The following is a 12,374-nucleotide window of genomic DNA, read 5'->3' as shown; positions in this document are numbered from 1 at the left end:
ACCAATGCGTCCCAAAACACTCTTCTATCTAGTCTAAAGAAGTGTATCTTGAAATGCATGAATGTTAGATATAAGTTTAGTTGTGAAGGGCTCTCACCCATAGTTGGATGCTCGCATGACACCCGTGGGGGCAAGCCAAAACGAAAGTGGGACACCTGGAACAATACATAGGTAATTGAAAATTCATACGTTTTCTTTTTAGCTAGCATCTATTTTAAAAGCATCTAACGCATTGTTGGTTTAGAAAAAACAGGAATGTTTTGAGAAACGAAAGAAGTTGTTGACAAAAAGCTTGCTGCACTTGAAATAAAACATTATTCCTTTTAGAAAAGAATCAACCTGCATTACATTTTCCAAACTCTTGTCTCAAACTTATAAGTGAATATGATGAGAGATGAACACTGCACACTAAGGACAAAGGAGATAACAAAGAATTATTTATGGAATGCTTGAGGACAAACATTGTTCCAATTTGAGGGTGGTGATAACTTGTAGAAATACAAGTTATGGTGGCTCTTAAGTTGGAACAATTAAGGTTTTTAATGATAAATTCTCCTCATTTTTAAAAGAAATGCATGGAATTACTCAATCATTAGCAAACTCATGCAAAAGAATATTGATTACTAAAGTATTGCGGCCCTAACGCATTGTATTGTAGGATTTCAACTAGAGGCTAACGCATGATTAAGAAGTGTCGCTGGTAAAGGCTAACACATGGGCCATGCGTCAGAGGGATACAACGCAAGGAAGATTCATTGATTTAGGCTGTTTGTGTCAAATCACCACTTACAAGCATTGGCATCTGCAGCGGGCGGCATCTGAAAAGCTTCTGAGTGTCAAGCGGCTGACCAGGGCATGGATTTTAATGCTGCTCTTCATTAAGCTGGAGAAGACCAACGCCTATAAATAGAAGAAATCCCTCCATATTTCAAAGTTAAGAAAATTTCAAGTTCTCACTCTCAGTATTAGCTTAGTCATAGTTTTAGATCTTTAAAGTTGTGCTGTGGTGCTAAGAAGAGCAGAAGGTAAGAGAATCACCACCACCGCCGATCAAGGAGTGGAGGAAGCCGAGCTTGAGAGAGACACTTCATCCAATTCTTATACAAGTGATTGTACACAACTAGAATTGAGCCAAAGAGATACAAGAGATTGTACTCTATGGCTTGACTCATTTCCTTTCATCTCATTTATCGCTTTCACCTTTCATCTGATTAAGTATTGCTTTTGTAAATACAATCTGTTTCTTTATAAATCCACATATTTGATCTATCACACTTTGCCATTGTTTATTTCTTGTTTATGTTGGATGTATCTATACTTTATGCAAAATTTCATTCCAAATGCTTAAGCCAACTAAAAGCAGTAAAAGCATCTTTCTCTTAGATTATTCGAGAGAATAAATAAGCCAGCATCGAGTTAGAACGCATATTACATCTAGAGATAGACTTACTGTTGTTATATTGCATCTTGTGTTTGATGCATACATCTTAGAGATAGGCTTTTTATGTTATTCGCATTGAGAAGTGTCGAATAAAGTCTAACACATAAACAAAGATAAATAAATCATCTCATTCATCACATTCTAGTTTGTGTACATTCAACTTAGATCGACGCATACCACTTGCATAAAAATCCATTTTCACATGACTCATTATTCTCTACTCAACCCTTTTGTATCTTCTGGCACAGACACAGCACCTTAATGTAAATAACACATTTCTCTATACATTTAGGATATCTCTACAACAGCTACAACGCAAGGTCTGCCTTAGCTTAATCTGAATCCCTGAGTTCGACCTTGGACTTACTAGGAACCTAAATTGGATTTATACTTGGATCTAATTTAGGAAAACTTGAACGTCAATAGAGAAGTGTCACGCATTCTGTTGCACATCTTTAACGCACCGTGTTACAAATACATCAACGCATCAAAGTACCAGCGCATCATTCATACTTATTTTTCCAAATTATTTTATACAATACACTTCTAGCTCGAATCACGATAGCAACGAACAAGTTTTTAGCGCCGTTGCCGGGGATTCAGCAACAAAACTAACTAGAAATTGTGCTTGTATCTTTTGTAGGAATACTTTAGCCAAGGGAGTATTACGAGCTAAGCTTAAGCTTCTGAACGTTTATGAGCAGGGAGAGCAATCCTGAACTTATATACGACCCTGAAGTTGAAAGGACCTTTCGACGAAGAAATCGATCTAATTGTCGTCGAAGGTTAAAGCAATAACTTCTTAGACAACAAAACAGGCAACAAGAAATGGCTGACGAACAAGCAAATCAGAACTTAGCTCAACAACTAGCTCACGCTGCGCAAAATTCAATCCTAATGGCAAACAGTAGTACACGTCCCATAAGGGAGTATGCGTCTCCTGTATTGTATGATTTCTCACCAGGAATCATATACCTAATGCCAGATGGGACAAGATTCAAGATGAAATCCGTGATGCTGCAAATGCTCCAAACTGCTAGACAATTTGGGGGTGGTTGTGGCGATATCCTCACGGCCACATAAAACGTTTCCTGGAAACATGCAACTCATTTGTGATTCTTGGAATCACCCCAGAAACGATCAGGCTATCTTTGTTCTCATACTCTTTGCGTGATGATGCAAAGCAATGGGTAAAGCTCTCTAGAGCCTAGTGAGATCACAACTTGGGAGAAGTTGGGGGAGAAATTCATGCAAAAATACTTTCCACCCACCACCAATGCAAGGAGGCGTCGAGAGATCATGAACTTCGAACAAGAAGAAGCTGAAACCTTAAGTGCTTCATGGGAGCGTTTTAAGGGATTGGTCAAAAATTGCCCGAACCATGGATTACCACTAACCATCCAGATGGCAGATGGCAGATGGCAGCTGACGTAGCTGCAGCTGGTGGAATTATGGATAAATCTTACACTGAAGCTAAGGAAATATTAGACCGCATTACTAAGTACAACATGGAATGGGTGGACGATACGTATGACACAAGAGCTAACAGGAAGAGGCGATCTCAGAATGTTAATTCTATCGATTCCAACGCAATAGCCAGACTCTCTGCATAAGTGACTAATATGACAAACCTTTTGCAGAACATGTCACTAGGGAACACATCAAATCAACAGAAGGTAAATCAGGTAGAAACATTCGTGCAGCCCATGGTTAGCTGTGTGGGTTGTGGAGATCCCCATTCCTACGCTGATTGCCCACAAAATCTACAATTTGTATGCTTCATTAAAAATAACCCATTTTCAAATACATATAATCCCGGATGGAGGAACCATCTAAATTTTTCTTGGACAAGAAATCAACAGGAGCACCACCCAGGGGCGAATCAGCAGCAAAGGCAAGGATCGCTGCCTACATTCCAACCAACGCATTAGCCACACCAACAATCCTTTAATAGAGGAGGTCAGGCGTTGAGCTCAGCATCTCCGCTTGAAAACCTATTAAAGGAGTATATCGCCTAGAATGACGCGTTGCTTAAAAGCCAAGCGTCGTCTATGGAAACCTGGAGATACAAGTGAGGCAGATAGTGGGTGAGTTGAAGAATAGACAGGCTGGAGTTTTTCCTAGCAACACTGAAACCCCGGGGAACAATAATGGAAAGGAGCAATGTCACACGGTGACATTGTGAAGTGGCAAAGCTCTTGAAGAAATAACCATGAATCCAAGAAACAACAGTCCTTCAAAAGAACTTAACACACGTTCAATGGAATTAGAAGATCAAGAAGAAAGAACGCCTGAATCCATAAGCTATTCAGAGCCAAGCACGTCTAACGTGAGAAAACCTTCGGTGTCACTGAACGCACCATTCCCTAGATGCTTGATGAAGAAGAATGATGAACAACAATTTAAGCATTTTCTTGAACCCCTGAGGCAATTGCATATCAATATTCCACTTCTAGAAGCCCTGGAGCAAATGCCAAAATATGTCAATTTTTTTAAGGATATTTTGACAAAGAAAAGGAGAGTCAGCGAGACGGAGGTAATTGCGCTAACGCAGGAGTGCAATGCGTTAGTAAGCAATAGACTACCCAAGAATCAGAAGGACCCTGGGAGCTTCAGCGTCCCGTGCTCGATCGGAAGGTTAGATGTAAGACATGCGTTGTGTGATTTGGGAGCAAGTATTAATCTCATGCCACTCTCAATCTTCAAGAAATTGGGAATTGGTGAAGCACAACCCACTTCTGTTACTCTTCAACTCGTTGACAGAATAATCAAGTACCCTGAAGGAAAGATTGAAGACGTTCTCGTAAAAGTTGACAACTTCATATTCCCAGTAGATGTCATCATCTTAGACTATGAAGCGGACAGGGATGTACCAATTATTCTTGGACGCCCCTTTCTAACCACTGGGAAAGTATTGATAGACGTGCATAAGGGAGAATTAGCTATGCGGGCAGACCAATCAAGAAGTGAAGTTTAATGTGTTAAACACATTAAAGTTCCCAGATAGTGAAAAATGTCAACTGAAAAGAATAGAGTTGCCTGAAGAAGAAGTGACCCAAGGCTGCAAGGTCCTCGCGTTAGAGGAAAACATGAAAGAACCCGAGCCGCCAAGTTTGAGTGAGCAGCAGACGAAACCAATGCGTCCATCATTAGAGGAACCACCAGAACTTGAGTTGAAACCATTACCTAGTCACCTTAAATATGCTTTGCTTGGAACAAATAAAACCTTACCTGTAATTATTTTCGCGAATCTCACCAAGCCTAACGAACATTCTCTTTTGCAGATGCTGCAAAAGCACATGCGTGCAATAGGTTGGACACTAATGGACATCCATGGCATCAGCCCATCTTATTGCATGCATAAAATCAGGCTAGAAGAAGGGAAGACGGGATCGATTGAGCCTCAACAAAGGCTAAACCCTATAATGAAGAAAGTGGTCAAGAAAGAAATCTTAAAATGGTTGAACGTAGGAGTAATCTATCCTATATCCGAAAACAGCAGGGTAAGCCCAGTCCAATGCGTTCCCAAGAAAGGGGGAACAACAGTGATAGTCAATAGAAATAATGAACTCATCCCTTCAAGGACTATCATGGGCTGGCGCATCTGTATGTACTATAGGAAACTCAATGCGATAACCAAGAAGGACCACTTCCCCTTTCCCTTCATTGACCAAATGCTTGACAGGCTGGCTGGAAAATTTTTTTTATTGTTTCCTTGATGGATACTCTGGTTATATCCAGATTTTAATTGACCCAGAAGATCAGGAAAAGACAACATTCATTTGTCCCTTTGGAACGTTCACGTTCAGACGCATGCCTTTTGGGCTATGCAACACACCTGGAACATTCCAAAGGTGTATGATGGTAATTTTCTCTTACTTCTTGAAAAAGACCGTTAAAGTCTTCATGGACGATTTCTTAGTCTTTGGAGACTCATTCCAATCATGCTTAGATAACTTGGAGGTCGTCCTCGCTCGATATGAGGAAACAAACCTTGTGCTGAATTGGGGAAAATGTCATTTTATGGTGACTGAAGGAATTGTTTTAGGCCACAAAGTATCTAAAGCTAGGTTGGAAGTTGATGAAGCCAAGATAGATGTCATAGCTAAACTTCTACCACCATCAAATGTAAAATCTCTACGAAGTTTTCTATGGCATGCTGGCTTTTACCGAAGGTTCGTTAGAGGATTTTCTAAAATTGTGCAACCTCTGAGCGTATTATTAGAAGTGAACCGGCCCTACGATTTCAATGACGACTGCTGTGATGCATTTGAAACACTGAAATATGTGTTGACTACAACTCTGGTACTAATAGCATCGCATTGGACGCAACGTTTTCTTCTCAGATGCAAATGATGTTGTAGTAGGTACCATGCTAGGGCAGAAGAAATGAAATTTGATACACCCCATCTCTTAGGCGTCCAAGACACTGAACGACTCACCGGAACACTACACAACCATGGAAAAAAAATGTTGGTTGTAGTGTTTGGCATCGAGAAGTTTAGATCTTATTTAGTTGGTGCGTCAGCAACCATCTATACAGATCACTCAGCCATAAAGTTCCTGATGAGTAAAAAGGACGAGAAACCAAGATTAATAGGATGGGTGCTGCTATTGCAAGAATTTGACATCGATATTCAGGACAGAAAGGGGACTGAGAATCAGGTGGCTGACCACCTGTCCAGATTAGAAAATCAGGAAATGCAAGACCAAGAAAATGAAATCAAAGATTCATTTCTTGATGAAAGCTTGTTCAGAGTTGAAGGTAGGGAACCTTAGTATGCAGGCATAGTTAATTACTTAACTACCAAGCAATTCCCTGGAAACTTCAACTCTCAGCAAAAGAAACGGTTAGTACACGACAGGAAATTTTATTTTTGGGATGAACTGTTTCTCTATAAACAAGGCCCCGACTCCATCATGCGTCGATGCGTTCTGGAGGAAGAAACACAATGCATCCTGGCTAAGTGTCATGACTCTCCTTACAGAGGGCATTTCGGAGGGCAAAGAACAGCTGGGAAGATTCTTCAAAACGGATACTTCTGGCTCACCCTCTTCAAAGACACGAGAGAGTATGTTTGCAAGTGTGACCCTTGCCAACACACGGGGAATATCTCATCAAGGGACACAATGCCCTTGAACAATATTCTTGAAGTTGATTTATTTGATGTCTAAGGCATTTATTTTATGGGACTTTTTCCCCTATCCTGCGGTCAACAATATATCTTACTTACAGTAGATTACGTATGAAAGTGGGTAGAAGCAATAGCTTGTGCCAAAAATGATGTGTCGACTGTTTCTAAGTTTCTTACCAGGAACATTTTCACACATTTTGGAACGCTAAGAGCCCTGATAAATGACGAAGGTACACATTTCATTAACCGCATCATTTCTAAATTACTTGCCAAATATAATGTTAGGCACAAGATCGCTACCGCATACCACCCACAAACGAACGATCAAGCTGAGGTATCAAATTGGGAAATAAAATCTATACTGGAAAAAGTTGTCTATGTATCGCGAAAAGACTGGACACAAAGGCTGGATGAAGCACTCTGGTCATACAGGACTACCTATAAGACCCCTATAGGTATGTCTCCATACTCTTTAGTATTTGAAAAAGCTTGTCACTTACCCCTAGAGTTGGAGCACAAAGCTTTCTGAGCAGTAAAGAAGCGAAATTTAAACTTGGACGTCGCGGGCGATCAACGCAAACTTCAGCTCAATGAGCTTGAGGAGTGGCAGTTGAACGCATACGAGAATAACAAGCTCTACAAGGAGAAGACCAAACGTTGGCACGACCAACGCATTAGTAAGAAAGAATTTGTTATTGGCCAAAAAGTTTTATTATTCAATTCACAATTACGTTTGTTCCTAGGAAAATTAAAGTCAAGGTGGTCAGGACCATTCATTATCAAAACAATCTTTCCCCACGGAGCAGTAGAATTAACGCGGGAGGATGGCACAAATGCTTTCAAAGTAAATGGGCAAAGAGTGAAGCCTTACTTTGAAGATGGCATAGAACGATAAAAGTCATTTGTCGCATTATGCGAAGCGAACTGAGGCTTGTGTCGAAGCATCCTTGCGTTCGCATCGACATATATTCCAAGGACGCTTCCTCTTCCCTAATTCCTTTTTCATTGTGTATTTTATCGCTACGTTTGAAGTTTACTTTGTGTGTTTGTCTTTATGTTTTAAGATTGATTGTTGAATGTTATTGCCTTCGTAGTTAGAGACTTACTTTTTTTTAAATAAAATTAAAAAAAAAAAGTTATGTATAATCGGGATAGGAATAAACGGACGCGTTAGACTTAAATCTATGGTCCAAGTCGAAAAGACGCATCTCGAAAATGCAAAACACTAGAGTGCTTGGAAGCCCAATGCACGTCCTTTCGACTTCGCATTAAATGTGGACGTCAGACGCCGCTTGACATCACCACTCTCTGTCCCCAGACCTATAAAAGTCACAACTCTTCATTTTCTTCTTCTTCCATCTCCCTCAAGCCTGTCTCTTATACACATCTAGATGTGTATAAGAGACAGGCCTCAGAGACGTGTCGCCGGTAAGCTCTTTATCTTCTTCGTTTATTTCAACATCACCCTCTCCAAGCCCTCGACAAACCTCAAAAACCACCATTCCTACTAAGCCTTTACACGGCGGGCCCTCTTCTACTTTCCAGCGACCATCTCGGTCAAAACCCATCAAAGCTATTACAAACCCTTCTTCTAAAACCACCAAAAAGCCCAAAACCATCGCAAAACCAAAACCTAAAACCCCCTCAAAACAAAGGCATCAGTGCCCTTCGTCCTCCGCAGCTGCCAAAAAGCCTAACACCAAGCCCGCCCTACCACCTCTCATTCCGAATATCACTCTAGTGGGTGTGACGCATGACCATATTCCAACCTACCTCCATAACACCCGATCGCCTACCGTGCGTCCACCTCCTCCACTGTCCATACAACCCTTGGCCACCATCTACCCAATTGAAGCACACGCATCCAGCCAACCGCTGCATTCACCCATCATCATTTCATCCCCTGGGTCGCCGCATACCCCATCAGGCACCCCACTATTCACTCCACGAAGGCCCAGCTCTGATAGTCCTGCGTCAAAGCAAAACCTCGAAGAACTAGTGGAATTGGCTTAGAGGGACGAGCAAGAAGTGTTCAGAGCTATCTTGGCAAGTCTGAATCAAGGCCAAGAAGAAGAACAAGTGATGCGTTCTGACCCACCCAACGCATCACTTGAAATGGATGAAGCGGAACACTATGCAATGATGCTCGAAGCGGAATTAGAAGAAGATGATGAAGAAGATTGAGAAAGGGAAGTTGGCCTAGACGTGTCGCAATCTCGCCAAACTAAAGCGAATGAAGGGCCCTCAAAAGCAAAGAGAGTGACGAGAAAGAGAAAATTAATCTTGGAGGAAGAAGATAAGCAGATCGTATCCGGTCCTGAGGATACAACGCGTGGGAGCTGTTCAAGGCATAACGTGTTAAAGAAGGAATTGGAACATTATCAGCCCGCAAGACAGGGGCGAAGGAAGTCAGCTCTCCAAAGGGAATTGGAAAACGAATTAAGGGAGCTGGCACGGGAAGCCAAGGCACATGAGGCGGACAAGCGCAAGGTAACCAACGCGTTACCTAAAAAGACCACAGAAAGGAAGCGCTAGTTCAGTGACATTCTTGCAGAGAAAGGCTTCTTTCCCGAACGCCACCCATTGCCAGCATACATAACTGAAACCGTGGAAGCAATGGGTTAGGGTCAGCTATGCGTTAGGCATACAAGAATTTGGCCCAACCTTGTTCGCCTGTTTTACAGTAGTAAGTTCGACATGGAGAAAAGTACAACATTTGTTGATGGGGTATTGGTGCGCTTCTCAGCTGATAAGATCAAATGAAGTGTTCAATATCACAAGTAATCCAGACGCAGAAGGCAACCACATCTTGGAACAAGTAACTCTGAGCCAAGTTGAAGTTGCGTTAAGAGTGGTAGCCAAGCCTGGAAGCAAGTGGAAAACGTTAAGAAATGGAGCAAAGATGTTAGCTTCCAAAAACCTACAGCCAGACGCGAACTTGTGGTATTATCTGATTAAGAAAGGCATCATGCCTACAACGTATGATGAGACATTGTCAAAAGAACGTGTCTTGGCTACCTACTGTATCATGCAGTCCATCCCTATAGATGTAGGGAGAATAATAAGGGATCAGATCAAAGTCATCCAAACCAAACCACGAGGACAACTTTATTTTCCATGGCTGATCTACACACTGTGTGAACGCGGGGGCATCCCTCTAGAGAATGATTATGAGAAGATCGACGGTCTGATGGACATCAAGTTAATCAGGCTGCCCTACCTCGCAAAAAAGTGGCAGCCATACCTCGATCCTTCAAACGCACCCCCAAAAGAAGACGCGTCCGGATAATTGAACATAGCAATGAAGATTACGAAGCAGAGCATGCACTTATGGATGAAGAAGTGCGGCCAGACCTAAACTTCACTCTCCAAAACTCACCAGTGGCCCCGCAAGAATGGAGTTCTGATCTAACGCACCAAGAGCCTACCGATGTAGATCAAAACATCCCTTGTCCCCTTCAATTGCCCTCACCAATTCCAATTCCCACTTTTGTGCCTCTTCCAATCATTTTTGAACCAAATGGGTTAGGGTCGAGTAACATAGGAAATTTTGAAGACCCAGTTCAAAGAAGTGAAGAGCCAACACCGCCAAAACGAAGCACTGACATTGAAGAGTTGAAAACTTTCACTAGTGATCAACTCCGACCATTGGCCGCGTCCATTAAAGGTCTTCAGCAACAAAATAAGGTTCTAAGGGATTACTTACGGCAGCAAACAAGAAGAATACAAGACCAATTTGTTTACATAATGCAGTACATTAATCAGGTCTTGGTCAGAATGTTTCTCTGCCACTGGTACCTACTCATCTTAGAAACCTTCTGCGTTTTATGGATGAAGACCCTGCAGAAGAATATAAGGATGACGCACCAGCACAATAAGTTCTGGGGTGTTGGTTGTTTTGTACTTTGTATTATTTGATAATCTTTTGTATTTGTTTGCCTTGTTTGTTTATTTCATGTTGTACTATGAAAATGAATGAAAAATTTCTATCATTTTTTCCTTACGTTCTAAGGGATTACTTCGACGCATGGGTAATTGAAAATTCATACTTTTTTTTTTTAGCCGGCATCTATTTTAAAAAACATCTAATGCATTGCTAGTTTAGAAAAAACAGGAATGTTTTGAGAAACGAAAGGAGTTGTTGACAAAAAGCTTGCTGCACTTGAAATAAAACATTATTCCTTTTAGAAAAGAATCAACCTGCATTACATTTTCCAAACTCTTGTCTCAAGCTTATAAGTGAATATGATGAGAGGTGAACACTACACACTAAGGACAAAGGAGATAACAAAGAATTATTTATGGAATACTTAAGGACAATTTGGGGGTGGTGATAACTTGTAGAAATACAAGTTATGGTGGCTCTTAAGTTGGAACAATTAAGGTTTTTAATGATAAATTCTCCTCATTTTTAGAAGAAATGCATGGAATTACTCAATCATTAGCAAACTCATGCAAAAGAATGTTTATTACTAAAGTATTGCGGCACTAACGCATTGTATTGTAGGATTTCAACTAGAGGCTAACGCATGATTAAGAAGTGTCACTGGCAAAGGCTAACACATAGGCCATGCGTCGAAGGGATTCAACGCAAGGAAGGTTCATTGATTCAGGCTGTTTGTGTCAAATCACCACTTGCAAGCATTGGCACCTGCAGCGGGTGGCGTCTAGAAAGCTTCTGAGTGTTAGGCGGCTGACCAGGGCATGGACTTTAATGCTACCCATTATCAAGCTTGAGAAGACCAATGCCTATAAATAAAATAAATCCCTCTAGAGTTCAAAGTTCAGAAAATTTTAAGTTCTCACTCTCAGTATTAGCTTAATCGTAGTTTTAGATCTTTAGAGTTGTGCTGTGGTGCCAAGAAGAGCAGAAGGGAAGAGAATCACCACCACCGCCGATCAAGGAGCGGAGGAAGCCGAGCTTGAAAGAGACACTTCATCCAATTCTTATACAAGTGATTGTACACAACTAGAATTGAGCCAAAGAGATACAAGAGATTGTACTCTGCAACTTGACTCATTTCCTTTCATCTGATTAAGTATTGCTTTTGTAAAGACAATTTGCTTCTTTATAAATCCACATATTTGATCTATCACACTTTGCCATTGTTTATTTCCTGTTTATGTTGGATGCATCTATACTTCATGCAAAATTTTATTTCAAATGCTTAAGCCAACTAAAAGCGGTAAAAGTATCTTTAGCTTAGACTATTCAAGAGAATAAATAAGCCAACATCGAGTTAGAACGCATAGTACATCTAGAGATAGACTTATTGTTATTATATTGCATCCTGTGTTTGACCATACATCCTAGAGATAGTCTTTGTATGTTATTCGCATTGAGAAGTGTCGAATAAAGTCTAATGCATAAACAAAGATAAACAAATCATCTCATTCATCACATTCTAGTTTGTGTACATTCAACTTAGATCAACGCATACCACTTGCATAAAAATCCATTTTCACATGATCCATCGTTCTCTATTCAACCCTTTTATATCTTCTTGTATACACACAACACCTTAGTGTAAATAACACATTTCTGCATACATTTAGGATATCCCTACAACAGCTACAACGCAAGGTCTGCGTTAGCTTAATCTGAATCCCTGAGTTTAACCCTAGACTTACCAGGAACCTAAATTGGATTTATACTTGGATCTAATTTAGAAAAACTTGAATGTCAATAGAGGAGTGTCATGCGTTCTGTTGCACATCTCTAATGCACCAACGCATTACAAATACATCAATGCATCAAATTACCAGATTATCATTCATACTTATTTTTCCAATTATTT

General features: G+C 40.8%; 1 protein-coding gene and 1 non-coding gene across 2 annotated transcripts; one reads left to right on the top strand and one right to left on the bottom strand.

Moving 5' to 3' along the window:
• Positions 1 to 2,725: 2,725 nt before the first annotated feature.
• Positions 2,726 to 2,829, bottom strand: LOC120072423. The gene has a single exon (XR_005480482.1). It is a non-coding gene; the product is annotated as a small nucleolar RNA R71 (small nucleolar RNA).
• Positions 2,830 to 3,653: 824 nt separating this feature from the next.
• On the top strand, positions 3,654 to 4,418 carry LOC120072024. The gene has a single exon (XM_039024446.1). The coding sequence runs from the start codon at positions 3,654 to 3,656 to the stop codon at positions 4,416 to 4,418; it is 765 nt and encodes a 254-aa protein (XP_038880374.1).
• Positions 4,419 to 12,374: the final 7,956 nt, after the last annotated feature.

This window comes from Benincasa hispida, chromosome 2, assembly GCF_009727055.1.
Source record: "Benincasa hispida cultivar B227 chromosome 2, ASM972705v1, whole genome shotgun sequence".
In the NCBI taxonomy this organism is placed as follows: Eukaryota; Viridiplantae; Streptophyta; class Magnoliopsida; order Cucurbitales; family Cucurbitaceae; genus Benincasa; species Benincasa hispida.
The sequence above is the reverse complement of the archived record's forward strand: the minus strand, read 5'-3'. Positions and strand labels throughout refer to the sequence as shown.